Here is a 14,985-nt window from a genome sequence, read left to right as displayed (position 1 = left end):
GAGAGGGGGGGGAACGATGTCTATTTTTGCAGAACCTGGTCTGTTTAGGGCAAAGACTGCAAACAGGAGGCCTGCAGGCCTTATTAGGCAAGAAGATGGGTTTGCTTAGCCCCATCCGGTGTTTCGAGACATTTGGAATTAGTTGCCAACACTTAAAACCAAGGAAATTGCACATCCTGATCTTGATCTTGGCGTTTCTCTAGAAAACGCGCCTGCACTGCCCAGTGGTGAAGCTGCATAGAGGTTGCCTGTCTTTGCTTTGCCACAGTCCCCACCACTCCCTTTTGCCTCTCCACGGCATGCGGGGCTGACTGATAGATTAGGACCCCAGCTTCAGGGCAGCGTTTCTCTGTTTGGTTTCTGCTGCTCTGAAAAAGTCAAAGGCTTTCACTCAGGATCCAGCTGTTCCTACCTCTGCCCTCCACTTCCAAGGCAAACTTTCCCATTTATCTTGGGTCAAAAGACATCTTCAAATGAACAATCGTGCATTTTGATTACGCCGAGAAGCCCCACATGAAATCCTTTGCCCTCTGCTCTGCTGGCATATATCCATGTGATAAGGCTTTGTACCTGTCTTGACTCTTTTCATACACTTGAGATCTAATTTAAAAAAACCAAAGAGCACTACAAAACTATGTAAATAAAAGCATCTGACAGTTTGCTCTCACCCACCTAGGGTTTTTGCCTTTTGAATCAAGGTTGCACATAAACGTCACACACCCGCAGCCTGTTAGCAGGTTTGATTGCCGCTGCGTTGGATGACAGACTAGCAGACTAGTGGGGTGGCAGAGCTTGGCTTCTGCAGCTCAAACAGGGCTCAGTCCAGCTCCTCACCATGACCAAAGGTCCTGGGGCCAGCCGGCTTCGCTCACCAGAAAGCTCCATAAAGGCACACGCACACGTCACATGGAGTAAAGGGGAAGCTTCTCTGTGTCCAGAGGTGCGCTGCTGTGTCCCAGCACATTGCACCTACCACTCTGCATCCCTGCTGGCGCCCAGTACTTGGAAGTGGTAAGTGCCGCCAGGCTGACCACAGAAGAATCAATATCCCTCTCAGCCAGGGTCTGGCCCTCACGCACCTCAGGGCCCAGGGTGCGCCATCGTCTCCACCTGTGTCCAGCTGCCAGGTTTTTGCAGGAGGCCCTGGGCAATCATCTCCTGGGCCCTGTTGAGAACTGCAGGTCGCCGTGGTCGGTGGAGCGAGCCTCCCCGAGGACGTGTGTGCCTCCAGAGCTGCTCGCGAGGTGGTGCAGATCACGTGCGCTTGACCACTGAGGCTGCCGGTGCCCCGCCCCTGCCCTGAGTACCGTGGGCCCTAGGTCCCCCTCAGTGGTTACTGGTTCTGAGAACAGCTGTTCATCTTGCTTGCGCCTCTCTCTGGAGCCATCCCTACACCAGCACTGCTGAGGCCCCGGGGCAGGAGGGGTCACGGCAGCACCGGGCTCCTGGGTGGCATGAGGGAGGGCCAGGTGAGTGACAGGAACAGAGAGGCCTCAGTCGACCCAACGTGGTGATTCTGATCATCAAGGACCCGCTTCATGGCCACATGGTTTCTTTCCTCACAGTCAGAGGTCAGGGTGACAGTCTAGTGGGGGTCAGACTCCCAGGCCCCGCTGTTGGGAGACCAGGCTCCCCTGAGTGGCTGAGGCCTTTGGGGATACCGTTTATTTATTTTGGTTTGCGTGCGGGTTTTTGTTTTTTTTTTAAAGTTACCGAGCTGCAATCCGGCCTCAAAAAAAATAAGCAGAGCCAACCACAGGATGCAGAAGAGCAGGTCTGCCCTGGAGCGCTCACCCTCTGCCGGGCGTGGCCCCATGGGCTCGGCGAGGTCCAGCGTCCTCGGGACCGGCACGTCTGCGCCTGCAGAAAAGTCCCTGTGCCCAGGGTGATGCAGCTAACCCGTCTCCGGCAGCAAAGGGAAGTAGGGGCCCCCAGCCCCACGTGCCCAGCCAGGCGGGCACCAGCGCCAGATGCCAAGACTGTGTGGTTACTTTTTAATTGTCTTATTTATTTAAATATGAAAGAACATTTCACTTCTGCCCAGTGAGCCTGAAAGTTGGTCCCCTGGGGGATGACAAGAAAGCAGCTGGCTGAGGGTCAGAGAGCGGCAGGGTGGCTCTCCCCAGGAGCGTCCCGGAGCCCGGCCTGATCCTAGGGGAGACGCTGCTGCCTTCAGAAAAGCTGTGAGCCCCGTGAGCCCCACCTTGTGCCCTGATGCCTCTTCTGGTAAGAAGAGCAGTGGGTCTCAGAGCCACACTCCTCGTGGGGAGGGACAGGTGGGAGCCAGGAGAGTCCTGGCCCTCCGCACTCTGCCCCGGGGCCTCAGCTGCCCTGCGAAGCCCTCTGAACGGGGCAACGTCAGCCTGGGCAGAAAATTAACAGCCCCCACCCCCCACTGAAAACAAGTACTGGGCCCTCATGGGGCCCGGCTCCTTCAGCGGAGATGAGGAAAAGCCGCCCTCAAAGGGGCTCCTGGTCACAGCTCACTGCGTGTCGCCTTGGCCACGATCACCAGCTTGGACAGCTCAGCCTTGAAGGCCCCGGGCCTGTGGGACACTGCAAAAGAAGAAACCCTTGGTCAGCCCTCGCCTCAGCAAATCCTCCGTGTCCTGAGCCGGGTGCAGCCGATGATGGGAGCAGGGCAAGGCAGGGGAGCAGTCTCCCGGTGGACTCCACAGGGAAAGGCCCCTGGCCCTGGATGTCTTACGGGTGAGGGATAGGAGAAAGGCGGGGAGGCTGTGGGACTGTCCTGAGGGCAGTGGGAGGCCGTGGGAGATGTCGACGTGGGAAGAGCCATGGTCATTTTTGCCACACTGAGAATGGCTGGGGTTTGGAGGTTTGCACTGGCAAACTTGTCTGACGCTCTTCGGGCAGGGTCAGGGAACCTGGCCGCCCCCCGCTCTGCACACCCAGCCTGCCCCCGACTCCCTGTCCATCCTCACCGCCTATGCTCCCTGGGGCTCAGGGTCTGCAGCAACCCAATCCCCTCTTGTCCTTGATCTCCACTCTGAACGGGCCCCTGCCCCCACCCGGAGGACCTGCGGGCAGGTCGGGCCTCCTTCCAGGCCCTCCTAAAGCCCCGCTTATGCTGCCCATTCCCCTCCCCTCCCCTCCCCTTGGTGCCTGGTGACGTCCACGGCCACATGGGTTCCTCATCTCTCCCCCATCCTTCAGGACCCTCGGGGCTCCCCGACTCGGCTCAGCCCCGTGTTCACCGTCTCACTCACTCGTCCCACCTTGCTCTCGCACCCTGAGCCCCAACTCGGGTGCCTAGCCCCCCTCTTTCTGCTCGGCATCTGGCCTGCATGGCTACAGCTGAATGGGGGTCAGAGGCCATGGGGGTCTCGGGGCCTCAGGAGGTGACCCCCGCCTCCCGTGTCATGCATGCACAAGGTCCCGACCGCACTGCTTGAAGCTGTCACGGAGCCCAGGACGGCCAGGCTGTGTAGGCGTCAGACCCCGCGGCCCCCTGCTCCCCGGCCTCCTATGGAGCTGAGTGTCCCAGGACGCAGCTCTCCGAGGACAGACTCTCATGCTCTCCGTTCTCTGCTAGGGATTGGGCAAGTGTGCCTGCCGCCCATGAGCGAAGGGTGGTTTCTACATTTTCAAATAGCTTTAAGAAAAAGCAAAGGAAAAATGGCATCCTGTGATATGGGAAAGTGATATGACATCCACAGTTCAGTGTTCACGAAAAAAGTTTTATTAGAAGGCAGCCACCCCCATTCACTGACTAGTGGCTTATGGCTGACTTTGCCCTGCGGGGGCTGGGTCGAGTTGTTTCAAAGGGGGCCCCAAAGCCGAAAATATTTACTAGGTGGCCCTTTGCGGAAGCCGTTTAGGGATGGCAGGCTCCTCTCACCACAGGGCCCCTGGATCGCCCTCTAGCGGGGGTCTTGTCCCCTCTCTCACCCACTCCCTGCTTGAGAACCTGGATTCCAGCTCCACAAACCCCTCTATACATACCTGCTGTTTTGGTCACTTCAAATTCCTCGTTTTTCAGGGGCACGTCGCTCTCTCTTTCAAAAGCAGCTTTCGACTGAAAGGGAACAAGTGGAAACTTTTCTAATTGGGAAAGAACACGGCTCGCTTGGCTTTGCAGAGCAGCAGAGACTAAAGCTGCATGCTTCTGCTGAAGAGCCGCGCGATGCTTTTTTAAGCACATAAAAGAGAATCCAGCAGAAGCAGTGGGTTAATCCACTTAAAAGATTGTCAACTAGCTTAAAACTTCATGCCTTCCCTGCAAATCGAAGGGAATTTTTTTTTTTTTTTAGTTAATTTATGGAAATGATACTAGCATGGCAGTCTCTTGCTTTTAATTTTTAAACAGAATTGTGTCTTTTTCAAATCAGTAAGAATAATAGAGTTTCAAAGTAAGAAGGGACCCCAGAGAGCGATTAGTTAACGGTCTGATGGACAGTCTGATGTGTCATTGGAGCGGCCACAGTCCCCGTTATACAATCAGACCCTTGCTGGGGTTGCTGGGAGGGAATTTTGTAGATGTGACGGAGGTTCATCCTGAGCTGACTTTAAGTAAAAGAGATTATCCTCGGGGACCTGGGTGGGCCTGATTCAATCAGGGGGAGGGCCTTCAGGGCAGAGCTGAGGCTTCCCTGGAGGAAACCCCCAAAGCCAGGCTCCCACAGTGGAAGCCGATTCCTGGCAGCGAATCTCTTAATGCCTGTCTCCTACTGGTTCTGCTTCTTGGACTGATAAGGTGGTTTTCAAACTGTTTCGGACCCAGATGGAGAAGCAGGGGTGGGCTCTGCAGAGTGGCTGGGCTCTGGAGCGGGGGCCGTGGGGGTCAGGAGCGCAGAAGGTGCTGGCTGGGCTGTGAACCACAGGTCACTGGAGCCAAGGGGCATGGGGCCCTCCTGACACCAATGAGCCGCCCACCTGCCCCCTGGGCCAACTTCCGCCTTCGCTGCCCCTGTCCCAGGGCTGAGCGCCCTTGCCCCCCCGACTTCCTGTTGGCTCTGCCAGCAGGGGGCACTGGTGGGAGGCTGGCGGGCCTTACAGGAGGGAAGCCAGGTGTCCCTGGGGGTCAGCCGGGTTCCCCTCTGGGCACCGTAACCCCGGCCCCCCGTGCCTCCAGGCCTCCCTCTAAGGGCTTGGTGTCCATCTCCTCATCCCCCACCCCCGCCCCCCCGGCATCTCCAAGTTGCAGTCCCTGGTGGCCCAGCCAGGCGGCCACCCCATGTGCAGGTGACACTCACGTAGGCCATGCCGTACTCGATCTCAGCACCCCGCACCTCCGCCTTGAACTGCGTAAAGTACAGGTAGGACTTGCCCTGGGGCCTGCGAAGAAAGGTTGGGCGACGGGGTCAGCCCAGGGCTGCGTGCCCCACCGCTCTCCAAGATGGGATCTGCTGCCAGGCATTTCTGGGAAGGACGGATGGGGCGCCCTCAATGTGATCCACTCTTTCCTCTTTGCCAGGATGCTCTTCCGGCTCGTTGATGGACAAGCCTCTTTCCCCTTCTGGGTGGGAGCTGTTCTAGAACGGGGCCTCTCGCATCCACTCACGGAACACTTCTCATCCAGTGGACAACATCCCAGGTTTGCGCTAGGGGTGAGGCCGGGCCACATCCCGGGGGTGAGAAGTATGGGGGTTAACTAGGAACAGGAGGGTGTCTGGGGCTGAGTGTGTCCCTGGGGGGCCGCTGGGTGGTCAGCTAAGAGGCTGCGGGCTGAGGACCCTGCTTTGGGCCAGTGCGGCCTGGGTCTGTGCCCAGGTGGAGGGCTGGTGCTCACGAGCCTGTGTGAGACGGTGGTCTACAGGCGGGGGGATGCAGCCCTGATTGCTAACCTGTAATTAGGGAGCCCCCCACCCCGGCTCCCTGCCTCTGGGATGCTTCTCTCTGGGGCCGGGAAGGGGCACAGACAGGGCCTCCCCTCTCAGCGGGGCTGACGGTAGCGTGTTGAGGACGCAGGGCTTCCGCCCCCACGAGAAGCTCCCCAACAATACTTGGTACTAAAACGCCTGCGGTTTGTAACGCATCGAGCAGGAGACAGGGATTCTGCGCCATGCCTGCAAGCATGTTCTTTAACTAAATGTCGCTGTCGCTGCTCTCTAATGTGTCCCGTTTCTTGATCTGTCCCCTATGTTGACCCCGGTCCCCTGACGGTGAGAGCGCGGCTGGGACTTGTGTGTCAGGCGCGTGGCAAATGCTTGAGAAATCTGTTCTGCTCGGGCGACACGTTCCAGGCCGCGAGGCCCAGGGGAGAAGGGCCAGGAATTGGTGAAGGTCCATCACCCTCCTCCCCGTCAGAGGGCCGAGCACCCCCTTCTTGGGCTCATGGAGCTGGGCTCCAGGAAGCGGGATTATGAGAAGGGTGGGCACAGCGGGAGATTAAGTTCTTGAGCAAGCAATGTGACTGAGGTGACCATGAAGGGGGTGGCGTCTGGGGAGCCCGGCCCCTCTCCCGGGGCTGCGGCCACTGCCTAGACCCCACCTCCCAGTCCCCCCGCCCCCTCTCGGCCTCAGTGTCAACGTGCTTCCCTGGGAAGCCCTCCTTGCCCTCAAGTCCCACACAGGACGGCACCCCCTCTCCCGCCTGCGACCCTCCAGGGGCGCAGGACGCCGTCAGTATGGGTACCGCCCAGAGCGAAGGTGTCTCGTCCGGGAGGAGATCCCACCACTGGACCCCCGCTCACCTCCAGATGGTGCAGGTCAAGTGCTGGTGGTCTTCGCTGGTCCCCAGACTCATCTGCCACTTCTGGGGAGAGAGGACAGGCAGGTCAGTCCGGGACACACAGCCTCGCTATCATGTGTCTGTCCAAGCCCACGGCACGCACCACACCAGGAGTGAACCCTGATGGCAACTCTGGACTTGGGGTGACGGCGTGTCCGTGTAGGTTCATCAACGACTGTCACAAACGTCCCACTCTGGTGGGCGATGGTTGGGGGGGGCAGGGGCATACAGGAAATCTCTGTGCCTTCCGCTCCATTTTGCTGTAAAAAATAAAGTCTATTGGGAAAGATAAAAACAAAAATAAAAGAAGGAAAGACAATACACCACCCATGCTTGCTTGCATAAGCATAGAGCAGTCCTCGGAGAAGATGCAAGATTTTAATAACCCCGGTTACATGTAGGACGTGGGTGGGAACTGGGCCGACAGAAGGCACTGGAGAGCTTCTTGTTTTTTTCTTTTTGAATGACGTGTGTTAGCTTTTTTATTTTTATTTTTTTGGCCACACGGCATGCGGGATCTTAGTTCCCCAACCAGGGATCGAACCCATGCCCCCTGCAGCAGAAGCGTGGAGTCCTAACCACTGGACTGCCAGGGAAGTCCCTGTGTTAGTTTAAAAAAATTAAATTCAAAAAAAATTTTTTAAATGGTTCCAAAACACACTGCTACCAGTTTATTCTCATTTTCAGGGCCTCTGAAAACCCGGCCAAATGCAAGGTCTGGTGACCTGCGGCGTTTTTGCGTTTTGCTAGGAAAATGAGAGTGTCCCGTCCTCTCCCGAGAGTAAAGGTGGAATCCGATTGCTGATAATCTGGTTAAATGCCAGAGCTTTTCCATTAATAGAAACAAGGCCATTTGTATGTTAATTATAATGGAAGTAAATGGTGACTTGGAAGTCTTTTGCCTGCAGCATGAAGGTAGAAGCCAATTACTCAGGTGGGGCAGGCATGGCAAGGGGACCTGCCCAACACATTTATTTTCTATTTAAAAACTCCTGCCCACGGCTCCAAGGCCTCTGAGCACCCGGAAACAGTTTTATGCTGTGAAACATATCTGGGATGGTTTTCCATAGCTCTTAAAAGATTCATGAAAATGAGGCTTCTTTTTTTTAAAAAAAAAATTATTTATTTATTTATTTGGCTGTGCCGGGTCTTAGTTGCGGCATGCATGCGGGATCTACTTCCCGGACCAGGGATCGGACCTGGGCCCCCCGGCACTGGGAGCTCGAAGTCTTAACCATTGGACCACCAGGGAAGTCCCGAGGCAAACGTTTAAACATTTTTTTTTTTAAATTATGAAAGCAAACAAAATTAAAACCAAGAGCTTCTTAGCAATAGGGTCAACATCCCTCTGAGTGGTCTTGTTATATGAACTTGACCTTGGTCTCGAGGCCACAGGCCGGGGTGGGCAGTAGGCGCCCTTGGTAAGGCTCAGGTTTTGGCCTCAGACACTCACACGAGGGTGTGTTTTGGGGCAGCCTGTTCAGCCCGAGCCTCTGTGACCTTCTCTGGGAGGCTAGGGGGCTCGGGATCTAAGTGGCCGGGTGTAACCGAGAACAGGTAATTGGTAACCGCTGTTATTTTTTATTAGGAGACAAGTAACAGATGGTGAAATGGACCCATTTCAGTGTCTGTTCTGAGTTTTGACAAATGCACACACTGTGTATCCACCGCCCAATCAAGAAACAGATCAGTTCCATCTTCCCAGTTATCTCTCCTCCATCCCTCTGGAGTCAACCCCTTCCTGCAAATTCCTGGTAACCACTGATCTGCTCTGTTCCCATAGTTGTGCCTTTGCAAAATGCCACCTGAGTGGAATCACACAGGACATGGTCTCCTGTGCCGGTCAGTCTCACTCAGCCTAACGCATATCAGATTCACCCATGTGGCTTCATGTATATCAATAATTCACTTACCCTTAACAGCTTTATTGAGAAACAGTTTACATAACATACAATATGAGGTTTCCCTGGTGGCGCAGTGGTTAAGAATCCTCCTGCCAATGCAGGGGACCCGGGTTCGAGCCCTGGTCTGGGAAGATCCCACGTGCCGCAGAGCAACTAAGCCCGCGAGCCACAACTACTGAGCCCGCGTGCCACAACAACTGAGCCCGTGCACCTAGAGCCCGTGCTCCACAACAAAGAGAAGCCCGTGCACCGCAACGAAGAGAAGGAAGGCCCCGCCTGCCGCAACTAGAGAAAGCCCGCGCGCAGCAACGAAGACCCAACGCAGCCAAAAATAAATAAATAAATTTATATTAAAAAAAAAAACACATGTATAGACGATATGCTTTTAAAGTGCATGCTTCAATGCTTCCTAGTATATTCAGAGCTGTGCAACCATCACCTGTATCTAATTCTCATCACCCCCCAAAGAAGTCCCACCCCCATGAGCAGTCACCCCCATCCCCTCCCCCAGCCCAACCACCACGAACCCACTCTCTGTGTCTGTGGATTTGCCTGTTCTGGACGTTTCCCATCAGTGGAATCACACACTCAGGGTCCTTCTGTGTCTGGCTTCTCTCACTGAGCATCGTGTTCTCAAGGTCCATCCAGGTTGTAGCGAGTGTCAGTGCTTCTCCCCTTTTCATGGCTGAGTGATGTGCCCATGTGTGAAGGGACCACACTGCGTTTATCCATCATCAGCTGGGGGACACTTGGGTTGTTTCCACGTGTTGGCTACCATGAATCAGGCTGCTATGAACATTCACGTACAAGCTTTGTGTGGACACAAGTTTTCATTTCTAACGGGTAGATACCGAGGAGTGGAAGCATGGGGTCGTATGTTTAACTTGATAAGAAAGGGCCTGTTTTCCCAAGTGGCCGCATTCCCACCAACCTTGGACGAGCTCTCTGGCTGCTCAGGATCCTGGCCGGCGCTAAGATGATGAATAACCCTGTGCCTGTTGTCACCCGGCACCAGCCGGCCTCTCAGGTGACCCTCTGGAGAAACGAACCACTGTCAGAGCAGCCTGGCCTCCCGCTCTCCCCAAGCCCAGCCTGCATCCCGGGCCCCCTGGGAGCCCACACCACAGACCCATTTCCCCTCTGTTGACGATGGCTCTAGAGAAGCGCCACTTGGGCCTCTGGGGCTTCCGTTCCAGCTGCTCCGAGGGGCATCTTGGCAGGGCCCCCAAGTGTGGCCAAGCGGATCCCGGAGAACATCTTGGACGGCCCCTGCACGTTTGCTGAGAATCCGGCCGGCTGTTTGCTCCTAAGCAGGCGGCAGGCCAGCAGCCAGAGAGCCCGTGGGTCGCACCGTTGGGTTCACGCAGCTCTGCAGTCGGCCCGTGGTCTCTCATGATCACAGTTCTAGGCCGCTGCTGCCGGAACAAGTTGGTGCTGGACGTGTCTGCTCTGCTCTTAGGTGTTTCCTTTAGGATGAATCCCCTCATCCCAAATGGGAGAATCAAGCCCGATGCTGGTTTTAGAATTTGTGACCCAGCCGCCTTTCCAAGAGTGAGCCTAGGTCTCTCCCCCTACGCTGCAGTGGAATGTCCATCCCAAGGGTCCCGTTAGGGAGGCGCGGGCGCTCTTTTCCAAGCTGCTGGTGACGCGAGGCGTGTCCTGGCTCAGGGCGGCGGTCAGGGGCCTGCGCCTTGGGGACCTTGGTCACGTCCCAGCTGGGGGAGCCAGGGCAGTCTTCAGCCTCTGGGCCACCGTGTCCTCATGTGTGAGGCGGGGATAAGGACAGCCTCCTGGGGTTCAGAAGAGGAAACGAGACGTGTATCTCTCTCAGCACAGCCCGGGCCGCCCGACAAACACCAAGGCGATGGTGCTATCACAATTTTATTGTATAATGAATTGATCATCTACACAACAAAGGAGGCATGGAAAGGGCTGACTGGGGGAGGAAGGTGCTTTGGGACTGATCTGGAGCTCGTGGCAGGGCACGGCTGGACCAAGGGGCCTGGATCAAGGGAGAATGTTCCACCACTTGTCACCATCCCACAATGGAGTGGACCACTTGGAGAAGCAGCGAGGCCTGGAGGTGGCCAAGGAAGGGGCGGACGATCGCAGGATGCCTGCTGTCCTGGAGGCAGTGGGAAGGGCGGCGATCCTCCCCAGCAGAGCTGCAACCCCCTGGTGACACCGCTGGGAAGGGTGTCACCAGGCGTTTGCTACATTTTGTTAAAATACTGTTGCTGGGGGACTTCCCTGGCGGTCCAGTGGTTAAGACTCCGTGCTTCCAATGCAGGGGGCGCTGGTTCAATCCCTGGTCGGGGAACTAAGATCCCACATGCTACGCGGTGCGGCCAAAAAAATAAATAAAATACTGTTGCTAGGAATCATTTACTTTTATTTACAAACTGGAAATATCCAAAGTAAGGAGTGCATTTCATGTCACTCTTGCCCAGTGGTTTTCACTTGGGGACCCTTTTGTTCCCCCTGTGGACACTGGGGAGGGGGGGCAGCTGCTGGCATCGAGTGGGTGGGGGCCAGGGAGGCTGCCCAGGACGGCCCCCCATAGAGAGCGACCCCGCCTCTAAAGTCAGCAGTGCCCGGTGGAGCAGGGGAACTCGCTCTCACCGTTTTTTGTTATTTTTTGTTTTTGGCCGCACTGCCCTGCTTGCAGGATCTTAGTTCCCTGACCAGGGATCGAACCTGGGGCCACGGCAGTGAGAGCGCCGAGTCCTAACCACTGGACCCAGGGAATTCCCGCTCTTGCCCATTTTAATGTGCTGCCCTGAGTCGGGGAGTGGGGGTGGAAGAGAGGGACTCAGAACCAGGATGCTGGGAGGGGTAGGCACGTGACAGGCAAACATGGAGCGGTCCCCAGGCAGCCTCCATCTCTGGGACTCTCCATTGTTATGGGACACAGTGCCATAGACTCTTCTGGAAGGACAGTAGTGTTCCCTACAGTCTGAGGGTTGGGGAGGAAAGCACAATTTAGGGGTACAAAAGATGCTTTGCACTGACTTTCGCAGTGACAATTAATTCTTTCTTTTCAATGATCTTTCATTCTTTCTAACAATCACGAGGAGAAAATCTATTTTGTGTCTCTTCTCAAACACGTGTGCTGCCCTCCCTTCAGACAGAACCAAGCGGCGGTGTCTAGCCAGAATTTAACAACAGTATTTTATCCTCAGAGTATTTATCTGTAATGGTGCATTACTGGCTGTAACAGTAGTCTATTGCTGTGTGTATTCGTTTCCTGGGGCTGCTGGAACAAATCACCACAAATTTGGTAGCTTACAGCTGAAATCTGTTCTCTCACAGTCTGGAGGCCAGCAGTCCAAAATCAAGGTGTGGGCAGGGCCGTGTTCCCTCTGGAGGCCCCAGGGGAGAATCCTTCCTGCATCTTCCAGTTTCTGGAGGCTCCAGGTGTCCCTTGGCTTGTGGCCACATCACTCCACCTCTGCCTCCATCTTCACATGGCCTTTTCCTCTGTGTGTCTTCTTTTTATCAAATCTCCCATGTGTGTCCCTTACAAGGATGTGTGCCACTGGATTTAGGGTTCACCCGGGTAATCCAGGATAATCTGTTCATCTCAAGATCTTTAACTTAATCACATCTACAAAGACTTTTTCTTAAAAGTCACAGGTTCAAGGCATTAGGATGTGGACATATCTTTATGGGGGGGGCCTCATTCAACTCACTACACTGTGTGACAAATTACCACAAATTTAGTAGCATTAAAAGCTGTGCTGGACTTCCCTGGTGGCGCAGTGGTTAAGAACCCGCCTGCCAATGCAGGGGACACAGGTTCGAGCCCTGGTCCGGGAAGATCCAACGTGCTGCGGAGCAACTCAGCCCGTGCGTCACAACTACTGAGCCTGCGCTCTAGAGCCCGCGAGCCACAACTACTGAGCCCACATGCCACAACTACTGAAGCCTGTGCGCCTAGAGCCCATGCTCCTCAACAAGAGAAGCCACCGCAATGAGAAACCCACGCACCGCAATGAAAACTAGCCCCCGCCCGCCGCAACTAGAGAAAGCCTGTGCGCAGGAACAAAGACCCGATGCAGCCAAAAATAAATAAATTAATTAAAAAAAAAAAAAAGCAACGCCCATTCATTAGCTCACAATTCTGTAGGTCAGAAGTCCGGGCATGGTAGGGCTGGGTCCTTTGCTCAGTCTCATAAGCTGACATCAAAGTGTCAGCCAGATTGCGTTCCCACCTGGAGCGCTGGGTCCTCTTCCAACTCATGTGGTTGCAGCAGAATTCATTCCTTGCGGTTGGAGGACTGAAGCCCTCGTTTCCTTGCTGCCAGCCGGGGGCCGCTCTCAGCTCCTGGAGACCACGTCCTCCCTCCCACGTGGTCCCTCAAAGCCAGCTGTGGTGCACTACGTCCTCCTCGTGCTTCGAATCTCTCTTACCTCCTCTTCTGCCTCCAGCTGGAGAAAACAGCCAGCAAGGAACTAGGGACCTCAGTTTCACACCGAAAGGGACCGAATTCTGCTAACAACTGGAATGTGTCTGGACGAGGGTTCTCCCCAGAGCCTGCAGGTGAACACCCAGCCCAGCTGACGCCTTGACTGTCGCTTTGTGAAGCATCCAGCTGAGCCAACCGGGACTTCTGACCTCCAGAACCGTGGGATAATAAATGGGTGTTGTTTTAAGTTGCTCAGTCTGTGGTAATTTGTTACTCAGCACAGAAAATGAACACAATACCCTTAATAGAGGCTCATAGGAATGGCAGAGTCACGTCTCACATCCCTCCTTCTTTCCAGACGTTTGTTCACTCCGTGGAATTATGAATGGAATCTGCCATCACTACGTAACTTAAGCACTGTCTTTTATTGGTTAGGTAAGAACAGTCTGATGTCCAGTGTCCCCTAGAGAGCATCTCTGTATGACAATGGATATTGTCATACTAAACCACGTAGAATTTTGAACAACTCACCTCATTGGTCCCTCCTTGAGATGCGTAGGTGAACACACAGGTATATTTGTCCTAGAGAACGGAAGGAAAAAAAAGTCTCGGTAGGATATCATCGTTAGTGCTTGAGGTACAGGGTCTCAGGATGTCCTTCTGAGATCCAGAATCAAGAAGATCCTGCTTTTGAGTATCTGCACTCAGAGAAAGGAGGTGGAGCCAGATCCCTCTGGCCAGCCCTGCGAGGCCTTCCAGTGTCTGCAGATCTGGAACTCCCGCACCTGTCTCCCTACTTGGGAGATCCTGGGTCAGGACAAACAACCCAGACGGCTTCTGGGGGATGAAGAACAGGAAGGGGGAGGTCACACCCCCCTCCAGCACCCACCCGTCTAGGAACATGAACTTTGGAAGCAGGGGCACCTAGGGGCCCATCTCTGCTCCGCTGTGGACCTTGGACAAGTGCAAAGCTTTCTGAGCCTCTGTTTCTTCATCTGTAAAATGGGCCTCACATAAAGAATTTGGCACAATATCCTTTGGTTATAAGGAAGTACTCAACAAATAGTGATGATTGACATCGTTGTTACAGGCAGGGAAAAGGAGACTGGGAGAGGAAGCGACTTCTCCAATAAGCTAGGGACGGGCTAGACTAGAGCCAGGCCTGCTACCTCCAGGTAAGGAGGGCCTGGCCCCACATTTCAATGAAAAAGACGGGGGGACCTTGTGCAATGGAAGGAAAGAGCAACGCCTGTCCACTTCCTCCCTGATCAGAGCTACAGCGGGACGACCTTCTGCAGGCCCTGGAGGCATATGCCCACCAGCCTCCAGCTCCCCTCTCCCCATCTCTGGGCCCTTCCTGCCCTCCAACAGCGAGGGAGTCTCCTGGGTCTGGGGGATAGGGCTGCTTGGGCACGCTGGATATGAGACAGGAATTAGGCACAAGGCTAGTGACCCAGCCCTCCCAAAACCGCCAGCCCCCAGGAGCCGCGCCTCCCTTCTTAGTTCTGTCAGGCCTCGCTACCAAGTCCCGCCCTCCATCCTCAGGCCCTACCCACGCCGGTCCGCGACCCCTCAGGCCCCGCCCCCGCCGCTCCATTTCCCCCCTCCCCCAGATCCCGCCCCGTCGGTCCGCGCCCCCTCCCCCCCCCCAGACCCCGCCCCGCCGGTCCGCGCCCCCCTCCCCAGGCCCTGCCCCCGCCTGCACCATTGCTCAAGCCCCCGGGATGGCTGAGGCACATACCCCAGGGCCCACATTCTGGGAGAAGGAGTGCACCACGCCGCCGGGTCGCACGTCAAAGGCCACCGTCGTGGGCTCAGACACCGCCCGTGCCGGCCTCAGCGCCACGGCCACCAGGAGCAGGGCGGCCCACAAGCTCACGGCGCCGCCGCCGCCATTCCTTCTTCTGCTGGGCGCCGCCATCTTGGGATCAGGTTCGCTGGGCAGGGACGGCGGACGGAGCGCGGCGAGGGACAAGTGGGG

At 55.7% G+C, this 14,985-nt stretch overlaps 2 protein-coding genes across 4 annotated transcripts in view; one reads left to right on the top strand and one right to left on the bottom strand.

The window, feature by feature from the left end:
* TNFAIP8L1 (TNF alpha induced protein 8 like 1) overlaps nucleotides 1-8,944 on the top strand; it is a 25,701-nt gene extending 16,757 nt beyond the window's left edge. The window contains exon 3 of one of the 3 annotated variants that reach the window (XR_011073250.1): nucleotides 8,697-8,944. The gene's annotated coding sequence lies outside the window, so the exon portion shown is untranslated. Of the gene's footprint in view, nucleotides 1-1,709; nucleotides 1,921-5,434; nucleotides 7,116-8,696 lie in introns of those variants that run through there. The other 2 variants (XR_011073249.1, XR_011073248.1) reach the window with 2 other exon arrangements.
* Nucleotides 1,988-14,985, bottom strand: MYDGF (myeloid derived growth factor). Its single transcript, XM_068537227.1, has 6 exons — nucleotides 14,746-14,985; nucleotides 13,536-13,586; nucleotides 6,654-6,715; nucleotides 5,214-5,295; nucleotides 3,964-4,036; nucleotides 1,988-2,556 (listed from the first exon to the last, which is right to left on the bottom strand). The coding sequence occupies exons 1-6, from the start codon at nucleotides 14,923-14,925 to the stop codon at nucleotides 2,477-2,479; spliced, it is 528 nt and encodes a 175-aa protein (XP_068393328.1). The 5' UTR covers nucleotides 14,926-14,985; the 3' UTR covers nucleotides 1,988-2,476.

Source organism: Eschrichtius robustus, chromosome 2 (genome assembly GCF_028021215.1).
Source record: "Eschrichtius robustus isolate mEscRob2 chromosome 2, mEscRob2.pri, whole genome shotgun sequence".
NCBI classification, from domain to species: Eukaryota; Metazoa; Chordata; class Mammalia; order Artiodactyla; family Eschrichtiidae; genus Eschrichtius; species Eschrichtius robustus.
The sequence above is the reverse complement of the archived record's forward strand: the minus strand, read 5'-3'. Positions and strand labels throughout refer to the sequence as shown.